At 41.5% G+C, this 21,915-nt stretch overlaps 1 protein-coding gene across 1 annotated transcript in view; it reads left to right on the plus strand.

The window, feature by feature from the left end:
- Positions 1 to 11,863: 11,863 nt before the first annotated feature.
- LOC106574433 (inactive dipeptidyl peptidase 10) overlaps positions 11,864 to 21,915 on the plus strand; it is a 55,247-nt gene continuing 45,195 nt past the window's right edge. The window contains exons 1-2 of the mRNA XM_014150319.2: positions 11,864 to 12,280; positions 12,393 to 12,464. Coding sequence (XP_014005794.2) covers positions 12,408 to 12,464 — 57 coding nt within the window. The 5' untranslated portion in view covers positions 11,864 to 12,280; positions 12,393 to 12,407. The remainder of the gene's footprint in view (positions 12,281 to 12,392; positions 12,465 to 21,915) is intronic.

Raw genomic sequence — 21,915 nt, forward strand, 5'->3', positions numbered from 1 at the left:
GTATGTGCCCGACGTATGTTGTTATTATTATGGTATCTACACATACAGCAATTAAGTATAGTTGGATTATGTTTAGTCAATAGCTCTTTTTTTCAAATGTACTTCTGAGTGTTCAAGGGTAGAGCTTGTTTATATTTCATATTATTGAGTTTTTATATATACACACACTACCGTTCAAAAGTTTGGGGTCACTTAGAAATGTTCTTGTTTTGAAACAAATTATTATTTTTTTCCATTAAAATGACATCAAATTGATCAGAAATACAGTGTAGACATTGTTAATGTTGTAAATGACTATTGTAGCTGGAAATGGCAGATTTTGAATGGAATATCTACATAGGCGGTCCGTACAGAGGTCCATTATCAGCATCCAACACTCCTGTGTTCCAATGTCATGTTGTGTTAGCTAATTGAAGTTTATCATTTTAAAAGGCTAATTGATCATTAGAAAAGCCCTTTGCAACAGTCTTCCCTGTGGCTCAGTTCGGTAGAGCATGGTGTTTGCAACACCAGCATGGTGTGTGTAACGCCAGGGTTGTGGGTTCAATTCCCACGGGGGGCCAGTACAAAAAAAATATATAAAAAAAATGCATGAAATGTATGCATTCACTACTGTAAGTCGCTCTGGATAAGAGCGTCTGCTAAATGACTAAAATGTAATGTTAGCATAGCTGAAAACTGTTGTGCTGATTAAAGAAGCAATAAAACTGGCCATCTTTAGACTAGTTGAGCATCTGGAGCATCGCCATTTGTGGGTTCGATTACAGGCTTAAAATGGCCAGAAACAAAGACTTTCTTAAACTCGTCAGTCTGTTCTTGTTCTGAGAAATCAAGGCTATTCCATGCGAGAATTGCCAAGAAACTGAAGATCTCATACAACGCTGTGTCCCTTCACAGAACAGCGCAAACTGGCTCTAACCAGAATAGAAAGAGTGGGAGGCCCCGGTGCAAAACTGAGCAGCACGACATGTACATTAGAGTGTCTAGTTTGAGAAACAGACGCCTCACAAGTCACTATCAGCTTCATTAAGTAGTTCCCGCAAAACACCAGTCTCAACGTCAACAGTGAAGAAGCGACTCCGGGATGGGGGTTGCAAAGAAAAAGCCATCTCTCAGAATGGCCAATAAAAAATTAAGATGGGCAAAAGAACACAGACACTGGACAGAGGAACTCTGCCTAGAAGGCCAGCTTCCATGTAGATATTCCATTCAAAATCAGCCGTTGTCAGCTACGATAGTCATTTACAACATTCACAATGTCTACACTGTATTTCTGACCAATTTGATGCTATTTTAATGGACAAAAAATGTGCTTTTCTTTCAAAAACAAGGACATTTCTACGTGACCCCAGACTTTTGAACGGTTGTGTGTGTGTGTATATATATATGAATACTTTTTTGAGGGCCAGAACCCATAACTACCCATGTAATATTGACAGTGGTTTTATTATCTCAAACTATAACGTAGTCTTACCATCCACAGTTTTTTTGTTTTGTTGTGTGGTCGCTTCGTGGATTGGTTTGGAATAATCCATGAATCCCTGAATCATACAATATCTTCACAAAAAAAGTGACATTATCAGTTAAATTGAAATGACTGTTAGACCATCATTGCTGTCGAGGGTCTCGTGTATTTGACCATGTACCAAATCTGTGGATTTCAACGCCAACCCACATTCCAATAAAGGCAGACAGATATTTCTATAAATGTGTCTCGATGGTTATGACCTGAAAGGACTATTTTAATGGTACAGTAAGTGTATTAAGTCTAGAAAGTGCTTTTGTTATGTTACTTTCAAACCAAGGTGAATGAACAATGCAGTTAACATGAAGAGTAAATGATATTCAGCAATCTTAGTAGGACAATGGAATATTTCTTCAGTATCCCCCCCCCAACATATTTCAGGGAGTGTCTTCATCAGGAATTAACATAAAAAAGACAAATGAGTTGTATATACCAAAGATGGTGGATAAATAAAGATATGGCTGTTTACCATTTAAAATCAAGGTTCCTGTCTGTATGTGGGTGTTCTCTCTCATGTGAGCATGCTTTCCCGCATGAGCTCATGGTTCCTCCATATAGGTCGTGTTCCCCTGCTCAGACATTGCATGCATAAACCAATGGTTGTGTGCCGCTCATAGACTGTGTCATCAACTAACAGATTGCGATAACGTGTTTAGCTCATAGCTGATACTTAAATTAACTATCCAGTTGTTTTTAGATCTGGTATGTGTCAGCAACGCCTGGGCAGAGGAATGCCCAATCTCTGGCATGCTCATGCAAGAGAGGGAACTCCCACTTACACAGGCGGGACTTGTTTCAATGGAAACTGCCCAATAACATTCAAATCACTGCAATATTACTGTCTGACCACTGCATTTCAAAAAGAGGGCTCACAATTTTAGCCAATCGCCACACTTTTACAGACGAAAATGGTTCAATCAAGCCATATTTTTCCCTCACCAGTGCATTTTCGTGACACATTGGACAGGAGTCACTGCAAAATGTCAGAATTGCCAGAGCAAATCAATCATTTTTGCCCGCAACTATCACAAAAAAGCACCAATATTGCTGCTTTCATAACCAACTGGAGATGGTAGTTAGTTGTAAATACCGGTTTGATGTATTTACGTGCTTGAACTAGTTGAGAAACGTTGATTGGCTAATGGCCAACCAGCTGCGTCAACCATAAACGAAAAGTACAGCTACAGTATCATGCTTGTAAAGAAATTGTAGTGTTCAAAAACCATATTAATAGATTGCTTTTTGTAAATAATGTTTTGTTGTTACATTTAACTGCTGAAAATGCTGTTATCGAGGTCCTTTTCTTAGTAGTTGACGTCTGAGGTCAGCATGTGGGAGAAGTTGGTGCTCAGGAATGATGGTGGTTCCAAGACAACTGGAAACTCCCCCCAAAAAAGACGGTGAAATCATGACATCAGTGATCTTCCGGTTGTAAAGTTGGAGCTTCCGAGTTGACCGCTCATGATAAAGGTGCTGGAATTCCATTGATGACTGCTCAAAACAATTTTTCCCAGTCAGAGCTAGTTTTTTCCCAAGTTCCCAGTTGTCTTGAAGTCCGAAGTCAGAGATTTCCGAGTTCCAAGATCTGAGTAGCCAGTTGTTATGAACGCGGCGTCATAGACGTGTCTCCCACTTGTAATTACGAATTGGAGGGGTGTTCAAGTGGATTTTTCCCAGTCGTATGTGGTAATACCACCTTCATGCTTGGTTAAGATCACAGCATAAGTAAAACATTTTTTTACCATTGAGTCAATTTTAAGCTTGTCTTATAATGATGGTTGATTAGCCTAGGTGGGAGTCATGGGTAACTGCAATTCAACATGGCTCCCGGAACATGAGTATGTCAACATAAATGGACGGATGGACGGGTCTCTTCTTTGCTTTTCTGAAACATGGTTCTCGGACAAGATACGATGGATTCTCCATTCACCAGACGGACAGGACAGTGGAGTCAGGGACATCTAGGGGGGAGACATCAACACCAACTGGTATGCTAACTCCAGCGCGGTGGAAGTGTCGACCCACTGTTAACCTGTCTTGGAATATCTGATGGTCAAATGCCGACCCTTTTACCTCCCGAGGGAGATTTCAGCTGTCATTGTGACTGTTGTATACATTCCACCTCAGTACAAGAAAAATAACAAGCTGGCACTTAACGAACTGTACAAGGCTATAACAAGCAAGAAACTCTTCATCCAGAGGCTGCTTTTCTGGTTGCCGGCGATTTTAATTCCGCGTCACTAATACACGGGATGCCCAACTTCCATCAACACGTCTCCAATGCCACTAGGGGCGATAAAGTCCTACAACTGTTATTCTACCCACAAGCCAGCATACAAGGCCTTCCCACGTCGGCCATTTGGCAAATTAGATCATGACTCCGTACTCCTGATTCCTGTTTACAAGCAGAAATCAAACTGGATGTACCCGTGACTCGTGCCGTTGAAAATGGTCACCAGAATCAGAGATTGTGCTACAGGACTGCTTTGCTAGCACTGATTTGAATATGTTTTGAGACTCCACTAACCGACTCTGTCACCGGCTTCATTAGAAAATGTATCGGCGATGTTGTCCCAACGGTGAGGGTTCGCTGCTTCCCCAATTAAAAGCCCTGGATTAACACAGAGGTTGGCGCTAAACTAAAGGACAGTGCTACCGCACACAGAGCTATCATAGACAACTCTGAGGCCATGGCAGAGGACAGGAAAAAGTACAAGAAGTCCCGCTATAACCTCCACAGAGTCATCAAATGAGCAAAAGGAAATTATAGGAATAAGGTGTAATCATACTACCCAGGCTCCGACGCCCGCCACATGTGGCAGGGACTACAGTCCATTATGGATGACAAAGGAAGACCCAACCGTGATCTGCCCAACGATGCCTCTTTACCAGACGAACTCCATGTTTTTTATGCATGTTTTGACAACAACATCGTGCCAGGTGTGAGGGCCCTCACGAGACCGTGTGGATTGGGTCGTGTGGATTGGGTGATCTCGCTCTCCGAGGCCGACGTGAGAAAGGTCTTTAATCAGGTCAACACCCGCAAGGACGCGGGGCTCAACGGTATTCCAGGGCGCATTCTCGGAGCATGCGCAGAATTGCTGGCAGGCATATTCACGGTCATTTTCAACCTCTCATTGTCCCAGTCTGTAATCCCACATGTTTTAAGATGAACACCATTATTCCTGTCCCCAAGAACTCTAAGACTTCATGCCACAAGGACTACCGCCCTGTAACACTCACTTCTGTAATCATGAAGTGCTCTGAGAGGCTGGTTATGGCACAGATTAACTCCACCATCCCAGACACCCTAGACCCACTCCAATTTGCAAACCGCCTCCAACAGATCCATAAATGATGCAATCTCAATTGCACTCCCCACTGCCCTCACCCATCTAGATAAGAGGGATACCTACAGTGCATTCGGAAAGTATTCAGACCCCTTGACTTTTTCAATATTTTGTTATCTTATAGCCGTATTCTAAAATTGATTCAATTGTTTATTTTTTTCTCATCAAACCACACACAATTTTCTTCGATTGTCTTCGAAAAAAGTTCTTATTACAAGAATATTGACCACAATAATGGCAATTTTTCCATTCTCTATAATGGGGGATCCTTTTTTCTGTTAAGAATGCCTGCAGTAGCTCGGTTGGCCTTGAACTTCTGTGGATTCAATGAGAACTGGCAGTCGTTCTCCCCTGCATTCACCTGATGTTAAGACAAGACGTGATTAGATATTTTTTTGCTAACAGACGATGGGGTCTCTGGGTCGCTGGTTTGCCTGGGCGGGGGTCCCTAGGCAAGACAAGTTTAAAACCCCTGCTCTATGGCACGGTGGAGAGGCAGGCAGCAAGGTTTAGACAAACTTTTGCAAATCAAATGCTAGGCTAGTAGCATGGGGAAATAATATCTACATGCTTTTTTCCAGGGGAGATTAAGTTTATGAATTGTCTGGCTGGGCTGTGGAACAGTAGACGCACATTGATAATTCAAATGGAACTGGTAACAGGCATTACCCCGGGATTGTTAACCCCGCATTACCCGGAGATAGGGTGGCAGGTAGCCTAGAAGTTAAGAGCATTGGGCCAGTAACAAAAATGTCGCTGGTTCGAATCCCTGAGCTGTCTAAGTAAAAACATCTATCGATGTGCCCGTGAGCAAGGCAATTAACGTTCATTTATCCTGTAAATCACTTTGGATAAGAGCATCTGCTAAATAATGTAATTGTTGTGAATAACTCCCTGCTATCAACCAATCAGGATCCAAACAACCTGTTTTATAAAAAAGCAATAAAACCCTCGAACCGGGTAATTATCGTGAACAACACCCTCCTAAGGGCTGTCACACGATAATCCCTGGGTTCTCATGTCTTATTGCTTAAATATGACACAATGAATGCTTGTTATGTCAGTGTATCCAAATTACGCCAAGGACATTGGCCACATGAACTAATTGTAACTCATGCTTGTGTTTTATTACTGGTCCTGGGTTTAGCTGAGGACACCAGAAGGGATGATGCCACTCCCTAAGCATGACTGACACATCTGACTACCATGATTTAACATACCTTTAGGCTCGTCAAAGTTTCTTTACTTTGTTAGCGTGCACTGGTAAAGTTATCATTTTGGTATTAATGTGATTTATCAAAAAGTGTCTTATTCCCTTTTGGTAGAATAGATTGTACTAATATGGACAATGTCAGATGTTTAGGTCTTCAAGTAATGGTGAACTGAGTTGGACTCAAATCCACGTAGGGCCTGGGTTATATTTATTTATGCTGGAATGAAGAAGTTTTGCCCTCGTTAGATATTGGGTGAAGATGGTAGGCGGCACATGGCTCATTTAACAGTTCTTCATTACATTAGTATGGCTCAGGCAGGTGAACAATTGCTTTGCGTTTCACTTGTTCCCGAAGTGGCATCGTGAAATTTCACTCTTTGCAATCGCCAACTGAAGACTTTAAGTAAATGGTGCGTTTTTAATTCATCAAAAAAACAATTTGAATTCTGTGCTGTCATTAAAGGTTCCACAAAGCTAAATTAGATGTGTATTTAACATTTTCCCCTTCAAAGGCCCATGCCCATGACCAGACGTCTGACATAATTCCCGAAGCAAGGTCACTGGAGCAACCCACTGAAAGATCAGTCCACCATCAGACTGTTCGGCATATCCTGAAGTTATCAGGTGAGAATCGCAACTTGACCTGTTGGTTAAATGTTTGGAGACATATTTTCTTTTGAACATTACTGAAGGGTTCATTGGTCTTTGTTTTAATACTGTATCATGATCTGTGATAAAGTTAATCAATGTACTTAACATGACCGTTTTGAGTGAATTATATATACAAGTTTTATTTGAATAGTACACATTTGGAGCTAAAAGCTGAATTGCAGCATACAGTAAATACTGTAGGCCTACATGCAACTGATTAAACAAAATAGAAGGTAAATGTTCCTATATTAATCTGAAAGCAGACTGAAATGTATTTATCAAACACCTACTGACATTCTGTGTATTTTGTCATTTCAACTGAAATGTATCATTCAAATCACAAAACCTGTGAAGAATTTATGCCACATTTGTCTTAGTTACCAGTCCTTTCCAACTGGATGGACTTGTGATTTCCCACCCACCCACACAGACACCCATATCTTCCTGAGCAGCCTCCTAAAGCAAAAAGGGTGTAGTGTGTATGCCTCTATACATTGAAAAGGCGTATTTTCCCTGTGATAGATGCATGCAAAATGTATTTCCTGAAACTTTTTCATGCAATGTAAACTCCCATAGTGTATTTGTCAAAAACTCTGCCTTCTCAAATATTATTATAACCGTACCATGTCATCGAAGAGTTAGGTGCTGGGATTTAGAGTGTTAGACTGCTATGAGTAGCCCTTTCCTGAATTCAATGACCAAAAGCGCACTCTTTGGCCTCATGGGTGGAATGTTATTAATATATTTCATAATTTCATAACTAATTAGGATTATAAATAAAATAAAACAACGAAAATCCAATGTTTCTATGTCAAACAGTTTTGTTATATTTCAGTCTTCTGTGATGTAAATAAAGTGTAATATTCATAGCTGCAGGAAGTAGTTTTGGGGGGGGGGGTTGAGACAGGTTATATCGGTCTGCTAATACAGGACTAGTAAAGGCCCAGTGCATGCTGACTGCAGGAATGTCCACTAGAGCTGTTGCCAGAAAATGTTATGTTAATTTCTCTACCATAAGCCGCCTCCAACATTGTTTTAGAAAAATTGGCAATAGTCCAACCGGCCTCACAACTGCAGACCAAGTGTATGGCGTTGTGTGGGCGAGCGGTTTGATAATGTCAACGTTGTGAACAGAGTGCCCCATGGTGGCAGTGGGGTAATGGTATGGGCAGGCAGGCAGAACCTACGAACAATGAATGCAATTGCATTTTATCGATGGCAATTTGAATGCACAAAAATAGTGTGACAAGGTCCTGAGGCCCATTGTGAGGCAATTTTTTAAAAAGGTATTTGTGATCAACATATGCATATCTGTATTGCCAGTCATGTGAAATCCATAGATTAGGGCCTAATGAATTAATTACAATTGACTGATTTCCTCATATGAACTGTAACTCAGTAAAATCACTGAAATGGTTGCAAGTTCAGTATACTTTTTTAATTCAGATTTTTTAGGGGGTGCTGCAGCACCCTCAGCACCCCTACTGCCCTTGGCCATGGTAATATTTGGATGGAAACTCAAAATTGAATACATTTCAACTCTATATATGACATGTCTTTTTTTAAGCCCATAATCTTGTGTGTGAGTTGTATACTTTTGTTTCAAAGCAGATTTGTTTAAGACTACCAATAATCACTGTGTGACCCTGATTTAGCTTACTGACCACTTTAAAAGGCATTTAGATGTACATTTAGCTGAGGTCAGCTGTGCACCTACTCTGTCCTATTGTATGCTTGGTAAGAGCGAGGGTAGTACTGCTTCATGTGAGGTATTAAAATGTCAGCAGGGGTCAGTGACAATGGTCCCTTTGTGTCTTGGACGATGATAGTAGTAGTTTGACATGAGTTATTACCATAGTTCGATTCTTAATACATTTTTGCCCTACACATAATAAACTTGTATGAAAACAGTGTCAGGTGTGCTGTTTGGGGTTAGCAGATGAAGCCCACGAATGCTAGCTAGCTACTCAGCTTACAAATCAGAGTTGAAATGAGGTAACTGTAGCCAGTGGTGGTTCTAGACCATTTCAACTGGGGGGGGGGCAAGCTGGGAGCAGTTGTACTGTTAGAGGGGCCAGTTACATGTTATTGTTGTCATATCGTTTTCTTCACTGCATTAGCAGGCAAAAGACCATGTTCATAATCATCATCGTTGCCACTGTCTAATAACGGATGTAAAAAAAGAACGATAGCAAAAATTAGTTATGTAAAAATTATTTCATACTCCACATTTAGGGGGGCCACAAGGGGGTCCAAAATTGTTGTCACAGGGGCACTGGCCCCCCCTGGACCCCCCCCCCCCTAGAACCGCTAGTGACTGTAGCTAGCTAATATTAGCTGGCAATGATTTTAGCTAGTCAGTTTGCATACATTATAGACCTTTACATTTTTGTTGAAATATCTGTATCTCCATCATTCTGAGGTATGATGTCAAGATATATTTGATGTTACAATATTGCTTGCGTTGTGCTACATTATATATACAAAAGTATGAGGACACCCCTTCAAATTAGTGGATTCGGCTATTTCAGCCACACTCGTTGCTGACAGGTGTATAAAATCGAGGACAGCCATGCAATCTCCATAGCCAAACACTGGCAGTAGAATAGCCTTACTGAAGAGCACAGTGACTTTCAATGTGGCATCGTCATAGGATGCCACCTTTCCAACAAGTCAGTTGGTAAAATTTCTGCCTTGCTAATGCTGTGCTGGCCAACTGTAAGTGCTGTTATTGAGAAGTGGAAACATCTAAGAGCAACAACGGCTCAGCCGCGAAGTGGTAGGCCACACAAGCTCACAGAATGGGATCGCTCACGTAAAAATCGTCTGTCCTTGGTTGCAACACTCACTACTGAGTTCCAAACTGCCTCTGGAAGCAACTTCAGCACAAGAACTGTTCGGCGATAGCTTCTTGAAATGGGTTTCCATGGCCGAGCAAACCTAAGACCACCATGCGCAATGCCAAGCGTTCTCTGAAGTGATGAATCCCGTTTCACCATCTGGCAGTCCGATGGATGAATTTGGGTTTGGCGGATGCCAGGAGAACACTACCTGCCCGAATGCACAGTGCCAACTGTAAAGTTTGGTGGAGGAGGAATAATGGTCTGGGGCTCTTTTTTATGGTTTGGTCTAGTTCCAGTTAAGGGAAATCGTAACGCTACAGCATACAATGACATTCTAGACAATTCTGTGCTTCCAACTTTGTGCCAACAGTTTGGGAAAGGCCCTTTCCTGTTTCAGCATGACAATGCCCCCGTGCACAAAGCGAGGTCCATACAGAAATGGTTTGTTGAGATCACTGTGGAAGAACTTGACTGGCCTGCACAGAGCCCTGACCTCAACCCCATCGAACCCCTTTGGGATGAATTGGAACGCCGACTGCGAGCCAGGCCTAATCGCCCAACATCAGTGACCAACCTCACTAATGCTCTTGTGGCTGAATGGAAGCAAGTCCCTGCAGCAATGTTCCAACATCTAGTGGAAAGTCTTCCAATAGGAGTTGAGGCTGTTATAAAAGCAAATGGGGACCAACTCCATATTAATGGCCATGGTTTTGAAAGGAGATGTTCGACGAGCAGGTGTCCACATACTTTTGGTCCTGTAATGTAAGTGTCAGTGTTGGTTTGAAGGAGAGTGGTTTTTGCACTGCTGCTATTTGGAGATCAACATGTATTCTCTATAGTTATGCCAGTATTCGTCCTCTGAGTCCTCTCTCAGCTTCAGCCCACTCTGTTGACACACTGCCTCCTCTCCATGTGTGTCTCTTCATAATAAAAATTCACCTCAGTGTGAAATAAAAAAGGGAACTATTAGGATCAATGTGGCAATTATTAATGTTGCCGATGAATGAAAGCCTAAACGGAAGTGCTACAAAGTGAAAACCTACTGGTATACTTATAGTTTTTAAATAATTGTGCTGTCTGAACTGTGAATAATAATCATATGAAAAGTATTTACATGCATTAATATTACCTCCGCCAGCTTCATGACTTTCAGGTACTGGTTATTTTTCATCATGACGATATGCATAATAGCTCATTGATAAAGCAGCAGTATTATTAGTTACATAAGAATGTGAAGAAGCTGGCAATGATTCATTTCCCACTGGGCAAAAACTGGTTGAATCAACATTGTTTCCACGTCATTTCAACTATAAACAAAAATTGTGATGAGTTCGAATATACATGGGAAACTGAACGTAAGTTTAGGCTGAACATCAACGTAAGTGAATTTTGGATTTTTGTCACCCAACTTTTAACCTAACTCTAATGAAATGTTGAATTCACATTGAATTCACATTAGTTGACAACTCAGCCAAATGTAAATCAAAACTAGACGTTGAACTGATGCCCAATGGGTTGTCCTAAAATATGTACTGTACACTAAGTGTACAAAGCATTAGGAACACCTGCTCTTTCTATGACACAGACATACCAGGTTAATCCAGGTGAAAGCCCTTATTTATGTCACCTGTTAAAACCACTTCAATCAGTGTGGGTCAAGAACTGCAACGCTGCTGGGGTTTTCACACTCAACAGTTTCTCGTGTGTATCAAGAATGGTCCCCCACCCAAAGGACATCCAGCCGACTTGACACGACTGTGGGAGGCGTTGGAGACAACATGGGCCAGCGTCCCTGTGGAATGCTTTCGACACTTTGTTAGAGTCCATGCCCTGATGAATTGACACTGTTCTGAGGGCAAAAGGGGCTGCAACTCAATATTAGGAAGGTGTTATTCATGTTTTGTACAGTCAGTGTATACTTAATGTACAGCAGTCATGGATCATCTCAGCAAGTGCAATGCACAACCCATGAATGTGATAACCAAACAGATAATGCACTCTGTTGATTTATTTTACAGTAACATCATTTCCACTTGTAGATGACAACCATTCAGTAAATGCAACATGTATTTGGAAAGAGAGGGCATTATAAGTGAATGGGCTCAACATGCCTTTAGGAATAGCCTGAGGATCTTGAAGATAGCTCCCCATGTACATATTCAGGCGGTGTGTAGGCACGCCAGAAATCCTTCAGTCCGCGTGTTTTACAATTTTCTCCAGTGGGACTTAATCTAAGGGTAGCTCTTCAAGGAATGTGAGTGAAATGTTGTGAGACATGTATTAGGCTACTGCAGTGTTCAACAGATTGTGGTCCTCGAAGCAGATCAGTGAAGGCAACAGAACAATATTTAAGAGGTGCATAACAGTATTTTAATCTGAACCAAGAAATACTTCATATCAAACCATTTAATTTCAAGTCTTACTTCTAAAATTCAGAGGAACCAAAAAAGACAAACACTTGACAGCACAATTGAATAACCCTTTCCTTAGCTTTAATATTTTTTTGAAAAATCAGCTGTAGCTATTTCTTTTTTTTTACTATCCCTTCTCCACGTGAAGCAACCCCAGTAAAACAAGTAACATATTCAGAGTCTGCTTTGGAGGAGATGTGTTAGATATATTTTTCACAGAGGGAGAGAGAGGAGCAGCGACTGAGAAACTCATCACCAGGAGGCAACAAGGATCGAATGCAGTAACTGTAAAGTATTCTAGACACTGAACACATTTGATAGCAACACGCACCCTGAGCTTGGAAAAGTCTAGACCACATTTCATTTGTCTTTATCAATTTGTCTTTATCTTCGTCAAAGGAAACTGTGTCCAAGATGAATCAAACAGCCTGCGTCTCTCATCAAATACCATGCCAGTCATCTAAGGATATGGTAAGTGTGTTTATTTTATAATGCACGATGTGCACAACCTACTTATACATTCAAATATATGTCATATTTGTCCTATACCTAAAGTCTACAGTAGCCTAATCACAACCTGTAGCTCACAATGTTGCCTGTATAAGAAAGGCATTGTGATCAATGGTTTGAACAGGTGTGCGCAAACAATCGTATTCAGAGCTCCATTTATCCATCACTGTCAATCACAATGGTGGGTTGCTCAGGCTAAAAGTTGTCTCTTCTGGACTTGAAAGATGAACGAGTATCTGCACAGCTTCTGCCTTTATAGAAAATAGTTATTCAAACAATCTAATCACCCAGAACCCAATCTTATGTGTGTAATTTAAAAATCTGTCACGAGACACCATGCAAACAATTATACCCTGTCATATGAAATGATTATAGTGGCTGCATATTAAATGGATATTATATTAATCAACATCCGAAATAGCAAAAATAAAGTGACCACAACTGGTCTCTTAGCAACAACGGTGATTGCATGGTCTGCAAACATAGAAATACAATACAAAGGATTCCATTTCTATGTCTGCAAATGTAGTCTCTCTAGAGACCAGTGGCGGTCGGTGCTGTTTAAGATCAGGGAGGACGATTATTTTTTTTAATGGCCTTTTTTCTACTACAGCATATTGGATGACTGTCATTCATATTCCATTCACCCAGCTCAATGTAACATACGTGATAATCAAATTTTCCCTATACCCATCATGAGGTTGCTACAACCTAGCCTGTGAAAGAAAGTTTACAATGTAGGTGCACAGGTCGAGAGAAATTTGAGTAATCAAGATGACAGACATTGACACATTTAATATCACCTTGCACAATCTTGCCTGCATCTAGCTGATCTAGGATGTAATCATAGAGTACCACCAGTCATAATACCCATAAATCCTAGTGGTTAAACAGGGAAATGGTTCCAATAATTTTTTCCACCATTCATTATTCCCATAGGGGATTTTAAAAACACTTAAAATAAGGGCTGTGTTTAGTGTAGGCTTACCTTGGTGGGATGTTTTGATAATTGTGTAAATCTCTCTAGGACAAGGTGACTTTAATCAATATATTTATTTACCCCCCCCCCCCCCCAAAAAAAAATGAATTGCTAATTAGCTGCTAATGTGGCTATCATAAAGAACTACAGATGATGATCTGGACAAGACTGATCAAATGTTAGCTAAATGTAGTAATGAATAAATTGGCAAAATTACTTTTAATAGACAATTCTGTGAACTGTCTTGTGCAAGTTTTAGATTGACACAATACTTCTTATTAAAGGTGTCAGCTAGAGATGACGTGCAGGAGCTTGCAGGGATTTGTAGGCTTGCATGATGTCTACTGATGCTAATTAGCATTTTCGAATCTGAGATTAAATAGAGCAGAATATATTGATAAAAATCCCCTATTAATCCAACAGTTGCAAACGAGAGTTTCTATTAGACAACTACAGGTTTGTTTATCCCCGTTTCGTTACATTTGCTTCCATTTAAGAAAGAATTGGCGGAATGAATACACCCCTGATCACACGCAAACACAGTTCATTTTCATAGCAGCGACATACAAACAGCATGATCCCTTTAATCGTTGGATAATTCCTTCTCGCATCTACGCGCCTTCCTCCTCTCACCTTTTCCCTTCGCTTGTGGACTTCAGTGCACAACACATCAGCTGTTTGTGACCAGGCGAAAAAAACATTCCAAGTCAAACCTTCATATCATAACCACTAACCACTACACACAGCCAACATGGTTGTCACCATATTAGCTAATGTCAAGTTAACATAGCTACTTGAACTTACGCGTTAGTAAACCCGCTACAATCATGCAGTACAGTGTACAGTTAGCTAGCAGTTTAGCAGTTACACCGGCGGGCAATTGGGTGGATAACATGTCACTTTGATTGGGTGGATAGCATGTCAGTTCATGCTGCAAGAGATCTGATAGGTTGGAGGATGTCCTCTGGAAGTTGTCATAATTACTGTGTAAGTTTATGGAAGGGGGTGAGAACCACGAACCTCCTAGGCTTTGTATTGAAGTCAATGTACCCAGAGGAGGATGAAAAATAGCTGTCCTCCAGCTACACCATGGTGCTACCCTACAGTGCTGTTGAGGCTATTGTAGACCTCCATTGCAAAACAGTGTTTTAATCAATTATTTGGTGACGTTGATATGTTTAGTATAGTTTTATCTAAAAGGGATAACTTTTAAAAATGTTTCACTATTTATATATTTCTGAAATTCACTGAGGAGGATTCTCCTCCCCTTCCTCTGAGGAGGAGCTTCCACTGCTGGAGATATAGAAGGCTGCATCATGTATTCAAGGCAAGTGTTATGTTTGGGCAAGTAATACACACATTTCATTGGCTTAACCAAAGATAATATATGTTTTTTTTGCTTTGGTTTATCTTCACCTCTGAATGATATAGAGCATATTTGGCACAGATATACTGTACATTTAAATCTGTGATATTGGAAGGGGGATAGGGACATAAGAGCTTTCTCTCCGAGGTTGACGTGAGTAAGGTTTTTAAACAGGTCAGAGCATGTCCTCAGGGCATGTGCAGACCAGCTGGCAGACGTCTTCATGGACATTTCCAACCTCTCCTTGTCCAAGTCTGGAATTCCCACATGTTTCAAGCAGACTACCATCATTCCTGTTTCCAAAAAAAAAATAAAAAAATAAAAAAAAATAATATATATATAATAATACTGTACACTGTATATATATATAAAATGAAAACACAAGAGAAATAAGAAATAAGAGAGGAAGCTATATGCGGGGTCAGTGCCAGTACCAAATTTACAATGTGCAGAGATACTGGAGTATTGAGGTAAATATGTTTTATTTGTGGAACAATCTTCAAAATGTTCTTTAATTTGTTGTTTGGAGGACACTATGGTGTAGTTGATGAACAGCATTTTCACATAGGTATCCCTCTTTTCCAGGTGGGAGAGGACAGAGTAGAGTGCAAATATTGAATGCTGCACTGTGGGGTAGAGCTTTCAAGTTAAGCATTTCACTGTACTTGTGCATGTGACAAATAAAACTAGAAGGAAAACTACGATCCTCAAAAGAGCTGTGGTATAAGGATTTGCCCAAGGAAGTGTTTAACTCTATGCAGTGAAGCTGTCTCTGAGTGTGACAGGCAGGTTTTAATCCCCTCATTTAAATGCAGGATTTATAGTGTGAATTCTTGTTAAGAGTTCTGCTCTAGAAATGCAAATGTGGACTACAGCAGGTTTTAGAGGGTAGATGTGACCAAATAATTGTATTATTGCGGCTTGACTACTGCAAGATTGTCGGCAAATAATTTGTGTTTGTTTTAGTGTTGACACTTCGGTTACAAAGACTTTTCTCAAAATTATGAGAAGTTACGTAATTCGGATATTACTTGTAACATGATTTCAAGTTCACAGATTAACACCCTGCTCACAAGTTTGTTTCATCTACTCAGTATGTACACTGAGTGTACAAAACATTAGGAACATTGAGTTGCACCCCCTTTAGCTCTCAGAACAGCCTAAATTCATTGGGGCATGGACTCTACAAGGTGTCGAAGGCGTTCCACAGGGATGCTGGTCCATTTTGACTCCAATACTTCTTACAGTTGGGTCAAGTTGGCTGGATCTCCTTTGGGTGGTGGACCACTCATGAGACACACAGGAAACTGTTGAGAGTGAAAAACACAGCAGCGTTGCAGTTCTTGACACAAAGCGGTACGCCGGGCACCTACTACCATACCCTGTTCAAAGGTACTTCAATATTTTGTCTTGCCCATTCACCCTCTGAATGGCACACAAGGTTATACACATACACAATCCATGTCTCAATTACCTCAAGGCTTAAAAATCCTTCTTTAACCTGTCTCCTCCCCTTCATCTACATTGATTGAACTGGATTTAACAGGTGACATCAATAAGGGATCATAGCTTTCACCTGGACTCACCTGGTCATCTATGCCATGGAAAGAGCAGGTGTTCCTAATGTTTTTTACACTCAGTGTATATGCATCGGGAATAAGCACAAAGCAGGATCAAAAGACTGTCAGAAGCTCAACAAAAGCTGTCTGTATCTCTTGTCAGAAAGATATTTTTTTATTTGAACTAAGCAAGTCAGTTAAGAACAAATTCTTATTTACAATGACGGCTTACCCCAGACAAACCCAGACGATGCTGGGCCAATCACAGCCAGATGTGATACAGCCTGGAATTGAACCAGGGACTGTAGGGATGCTTCTTGCACCGAGATGCAGTGCCTTAGACCACTGCACCACTTAGGAGCCCATTAATAATCTGAGTATCATAGCGCACTTCACACCCCCACCAATCGACACACTGTAGATCCACAGACCATGTCGCTTCGATCAGACAGAGTGAAAACGTAGAGAGAAAGAGAACTAAGGCAGGTAATACTGTCGCATAGTGGTAATGCATTATATTGAAGTCATCCTTGCTGTATGAATCTCATACATGCACATCTCACGCTTGACCACTAGAGGGTAACGCTATCTTATTTATACTTCCAACAACGTGAGCTACATCTTTATGGCTGAAGTAAATGAATGTAACCCAACATTGAGGATTATAATTATGTCATTTCACAGTGTACAGGCCAGGGACAGGGGATCGATGGGATACAAGGTTAAGTGTACCCTTTAGGGTAAACAAAAAAATATGAATAAGTCCTGTCGCTACCCAACATCCCTGCTCATGAATTCACTGTGCAGAACATCGAAGGCTGAAGTAACCCAGGCTCCCTTTCTAGCCAGTCCATCAAGAAATAGACAATTTCACAACAATCTGTGAGAAAATGTAAAGCCCTCAGCTAGGTGCTCTTCTTGGATAAATGGAGATCTTTGTGAGTTGTTACACAGTTTTTCCACTGAGTTATGACAGTAGGCTGTATCCATCAGTTCTACAAGATGTTCTGGAACAGGAAGGAATTCTCTGTGGATAGTGTGCGGATAGACTGGAGTACCAGACTGTTATATCAACCTTAAACTTCATATAGAGTACCAGTTTTCTGGCAGGAATAAACCTAGAACTCTGTGTAAACATTGGCTGTAATAGACTATAGACTATATGTAGGAGTATGTAAATCTTCACCTTAGATTGACCTGTACTTCCTGTTTGTTTGTGTTTTTGTCATTGTCTGTAGATGTTGCCCTGACTCAGAATGTGCCTTGTAACGTCTATTAAAATTCAACTGGATTTAATTAATGTACAAGGTTACCTACTGTAAGCTTCACAAAGGGTTTGGGTGTTCAGGATGTCTGTGTTCCAAGAGAGAAATTAAAGGGAGTTATGAAACTGTGGGCAAACAGAAGATGATTCCTTGAATTGTAAATCTTGAAATCGATTTGTTGGTATTTGTTGGTGTTATGTCAATTAATCAGTAATCCCTATCTTGTTCCATCCATAACATTGCAGTTTACAGTAGAAGAATAAGTGTTATGTGAATATTGGGGACATTATATGTTTAGTAGTTGCCCATAGCTTCCCCCCTCTGTTCCCCCATTCTGTCAGGTCAGTATAAACAGGAACAGGTGTAAGCCCAACTGGTGCAACCAGCCCCCAGTGCATCACTATAGGACATACAATGTTGCCTGGCTGCCGTTGTTGTGTATTCCTCATTAGTAAAGCTTTGCTCTAACAAGTAGAGCCCTCCATGATCCGTGATGTCACTCCAGGAGCAGACAGAGAAGGGAGGCTATTTTTAGAGCTTGAACAAGGGAGGGGTCAGTGAGGGCAAAGACCTTCCCCCATCAGCCTCATCTGTTGAGATGCTGCTATTAGCCATTCTTGTTGTCGTTTGTTTTACTGTGAAAGGGGGGGGGTGGAGAGGAGGATCAGTGTCCACACCAGGACATTCTGATATGGACTATTTCAATAATTTGATGTGGAAGAACACAATGGAATTATAATCAATCTTACTTGTACTGTATGTTTGTAAACAGAATAGAAGGGAGATTTGATGGTTGGTTGTCTTGTCATAATGTACATTTACATTTTTACATTTTAGTCATTTAGCAGACGCTCTTATCCAGAGCGACTTACAGTAGTGAGCCTGTATATTGAGGTACTGGATTATTTGTGTGTATGTAAATAAAAATTAAGAGGCCAGGCCAGGGCTCCTCCCTGTGACATGTGCAAGCTAGATTAGAGGCGCTGACGCAATGTTTGGCAACGCACTGAAACAAATTACTCTGCATTACTGGCTGTGTTAACCTCTGGACAAATTACTCAACCGTTAAGGCGAAACAGCTCAGTGCTAGAAGTAAATCTACACTGGACAGGGGAGAGGGAATCAGCATTTCTCCTGTCCTGTCCTGAGTCACGGCACCTAAGAAAAAAATGCTCTGATAGGATGATTTGAATGGGGGAAATATTTCGACAACGCTTCCGAAGACGACTGAGGAGGACATTACAGAGGTGAAGTGTGTTTTGACGGATCTCAACACCCCACTTACCCCCTCTCCCATCCCCTCTTCCTCCGGTATGGCAGAAGGGAGTTTAGAGAGTGGTTGCTTATGAGAAAACAGCCTCTGGATTTCTACCAGACAGGCTGAAGTCCCTGGAGGAATGCTGGATTAAGAACAGGACAGAGGAGGAGGTGGACAGGGGAAGGGGATGTGAAGAGTAAGAATCCAGTACCTGGCTGGTATGGATCCCTGGAAGAGAGAGGGCAATGAGAAACATAGACACAGGCCCTGTGGCTGGTATGGATCCCTGGAAGAGAGAGGGCCATGAGAAATATAGACACAGGCCCCGTGGCTGTCATGGATCCCTGGGAGAGAGAGGGCCATGAGAAATATAGACACAGGCCCCGTGGCTGTCATGGATCCCTGGGAGAGAGAGGGCCATGTGAAATATATACACAGACCCTGAGGGATCTGAAGTGTGTCAGTGCTGTACTTGTTCTATCCCAGAGATAATTGTCTCCCTGCACTGACATACATAGACAGCTGTTGAACGCCAATATATTTTTATATTCCATGTAGACGTCAATGTCCCATAGGGGATCAGTATGGGAAAAAAGTATGGAAATGTATGCACTCACGACTGTAAGTCGCTCTGGATAAGAGTGTCTGCTAAATGACTGCAATGTAAATGTAATTTTTGAAGCGATTATCACTGTGCTGTTGATAGTTGTGCTTTTGCTTTTGCTTTTGCCAGTTGTGTACTTTAGCTACTTTGGGCGTTCATTTTGATGTTGGATAGCCTTAATTCAGTTCCCTGTTATAATGCATCATTATGTCAACTGGCTCTGGGCGAAGATGAATCAGAGTGGCATGTTTATCTTCTTCCATTTTTTTCTCCTTTGTTTCATTCGATTTCTCTAATCACAGCAGATCATCACCACATTTTTAATGGTCTGCATACTGATTTAAATGTTAGCTGTGCTTTAATCGTGTTTGGTAGAGGTGGGCTATTTGTTAAAATGGTCAGGGCAGCGCGAGTCAAAAAAACAATTGACCTGTGCATTATTAGTGCCAACAAGAGTCGGTTAGTGCTGTTGAAACTTCCTCATATTTCTATCTGTCTGTCTGTGATTTTCAGTGTAGCTATCTGTATACCACTACACCTTATCATTAACCGCACACAGTAGATATAGTCAGGGATATAGTCGGTGTAGCTGGCGCTCTGACAATCTCCTTCTGAGCTGGTTCACTGACTATAGTGCTTATGTGAGGAAATGGGGCTATGTCCCAATTATCTCTCCTCCCTCCCGAAGTGTGCACTTCACTTCCCTTCACTGATTTGAGAGGGAAATGGCTGGCATAAGAAATATGGTGGAAACTCCCACTAGCTCGTGCCTCCACCTCACTTTATGGTTTTCGATTTTTGGAAAGTAGTGAACGAGTGCACACTTCAGGAGAAAGGAGATATTATTGGGACGCACCCAGGGTAACTGTAGCACTGTGTGTTCAGTTTGTTGTCGAGCGTCGACTCTCTACGCTGGTGTATTTGGGGTTGGTTTTCAAAGGCCTAGGCTAGCCCGTGGGCAGCACATCCTGACTCAGCCATGCTCATTGTCTTCCAGTACATGTCCACTGCCTGTTTAAGTATTCCGAGGAAATGCTCGTTGGCTAGGTCAGTCTATTGCCATAATAACAGACGACTTGATGAGGACTCTTGTCTTGTTCCTCCTCTCTAGTGTCTACCTCTGGATAGGAGGCAACGTAACCTGTTTCAGAGTTCATGTTGTTCCGCAGTCCTGTTGTCTGAGTGCGTTGCTGTTCTTCCCTACTATAGGCATCTGTTTAATAAGTAAATGTAGTTGATGCACTCTGACCCCGTTCCTCAGAGTGGAGAAGTAGGCCAATGCGTAGGGCCTAGTCTGTTTAATGCATGATTGAGTTATGAGACTATAATCTGCAGCCGTAATTGAGATTGAGAGATCGACAGCCTCCTGCGGGATAATATTGTCTGTGCATTGTCTTCCGGAACACGGTCTTGCAGTCTCTCATTTGGGCCCTGGTGGTTAGGAACTCCTGGGCTGCATCCCAAATGGTACCCTATTCCTTATATAGTGCACTACTTTTGACCAGAACCCTATGCAGCCCTCGTCAAAAGTAGCGCACTACACAGGGAATAGGGTGTTATTTGGAACACGTCCCTGGAGGTCGGCCGTTTGAGAGTATTTCAGATGAGAATATTTGATTACTGACATCAGCGGAGCTCTGGGCCGTGAGTAACACACGAAGCATGTGTCTTCCCCTTGCACAAGAGAGGAATGAAAATGCAGATTATAGGCTGTTTGTCTCTCCACATCGATAATACGTCTTTGACATTGCCCAACCAAAGATCAGCGTGAAGATTCTTGGCAAAAAAAAAAGAAAAAAAGAAGAGACTAAGTGACGACACCTCTTAGGAAATAGAGTTGCATCTCGCAAGCTCTCGTTTGAGTCGTTTCCAATGACCTACAATCCTAATAGACAGAGGAGACTCCTGCCCTACCTCAGCCTCTACCCCCACTGGGAGAGCACGCCAGGCTAAAAATACCAGGATATCACACTTAGAAAACCACCTGGAGCTGTAGACGAACCCTATTCATCAACTATCTATAAATGGTGTAGCCTACACATGAAGGTCAATTCAAATTGAGCTATGATGATTACGGTGTTTCAAATTGCCACAGCAAGATATTTTCACGTGATTGTTTTGCATTGTATTCTTCGGATGTTTGCCATGTAAATTGCCTCAATTAGTCGGGGCATGAGTAAGGAGAGAAGGGAGGAAGGCTCCCTATACATGTTCATTTAGAATAGAACAACACAATGTGGACTCTGTCCAGTCTAGAGGATATGACTGAGCTTCAACACTCTAGGGGAGGTAACACCTCTCCTTGAGTCCGAGCAAAGAGCATTTAAACACGCACGCACACACACACGCGCACACACACTCACACGCGCATGCGCACACAC

This window comes from Salmo salar, chromosome ssa16 (genome assembly GCF_905237065.1).
Source record: "Salmo salar chromosome ssa16, Ssal_v3.1, whole genome shotgun sequence".
In the NCBI taxonomy this organism is placed as follows: domain Eukaryota; kingdom Metazoa; phylum Chordata; class Actinopteri; order Salmoniformes; family Salmonidae; genus Salmo; species Salmo salar.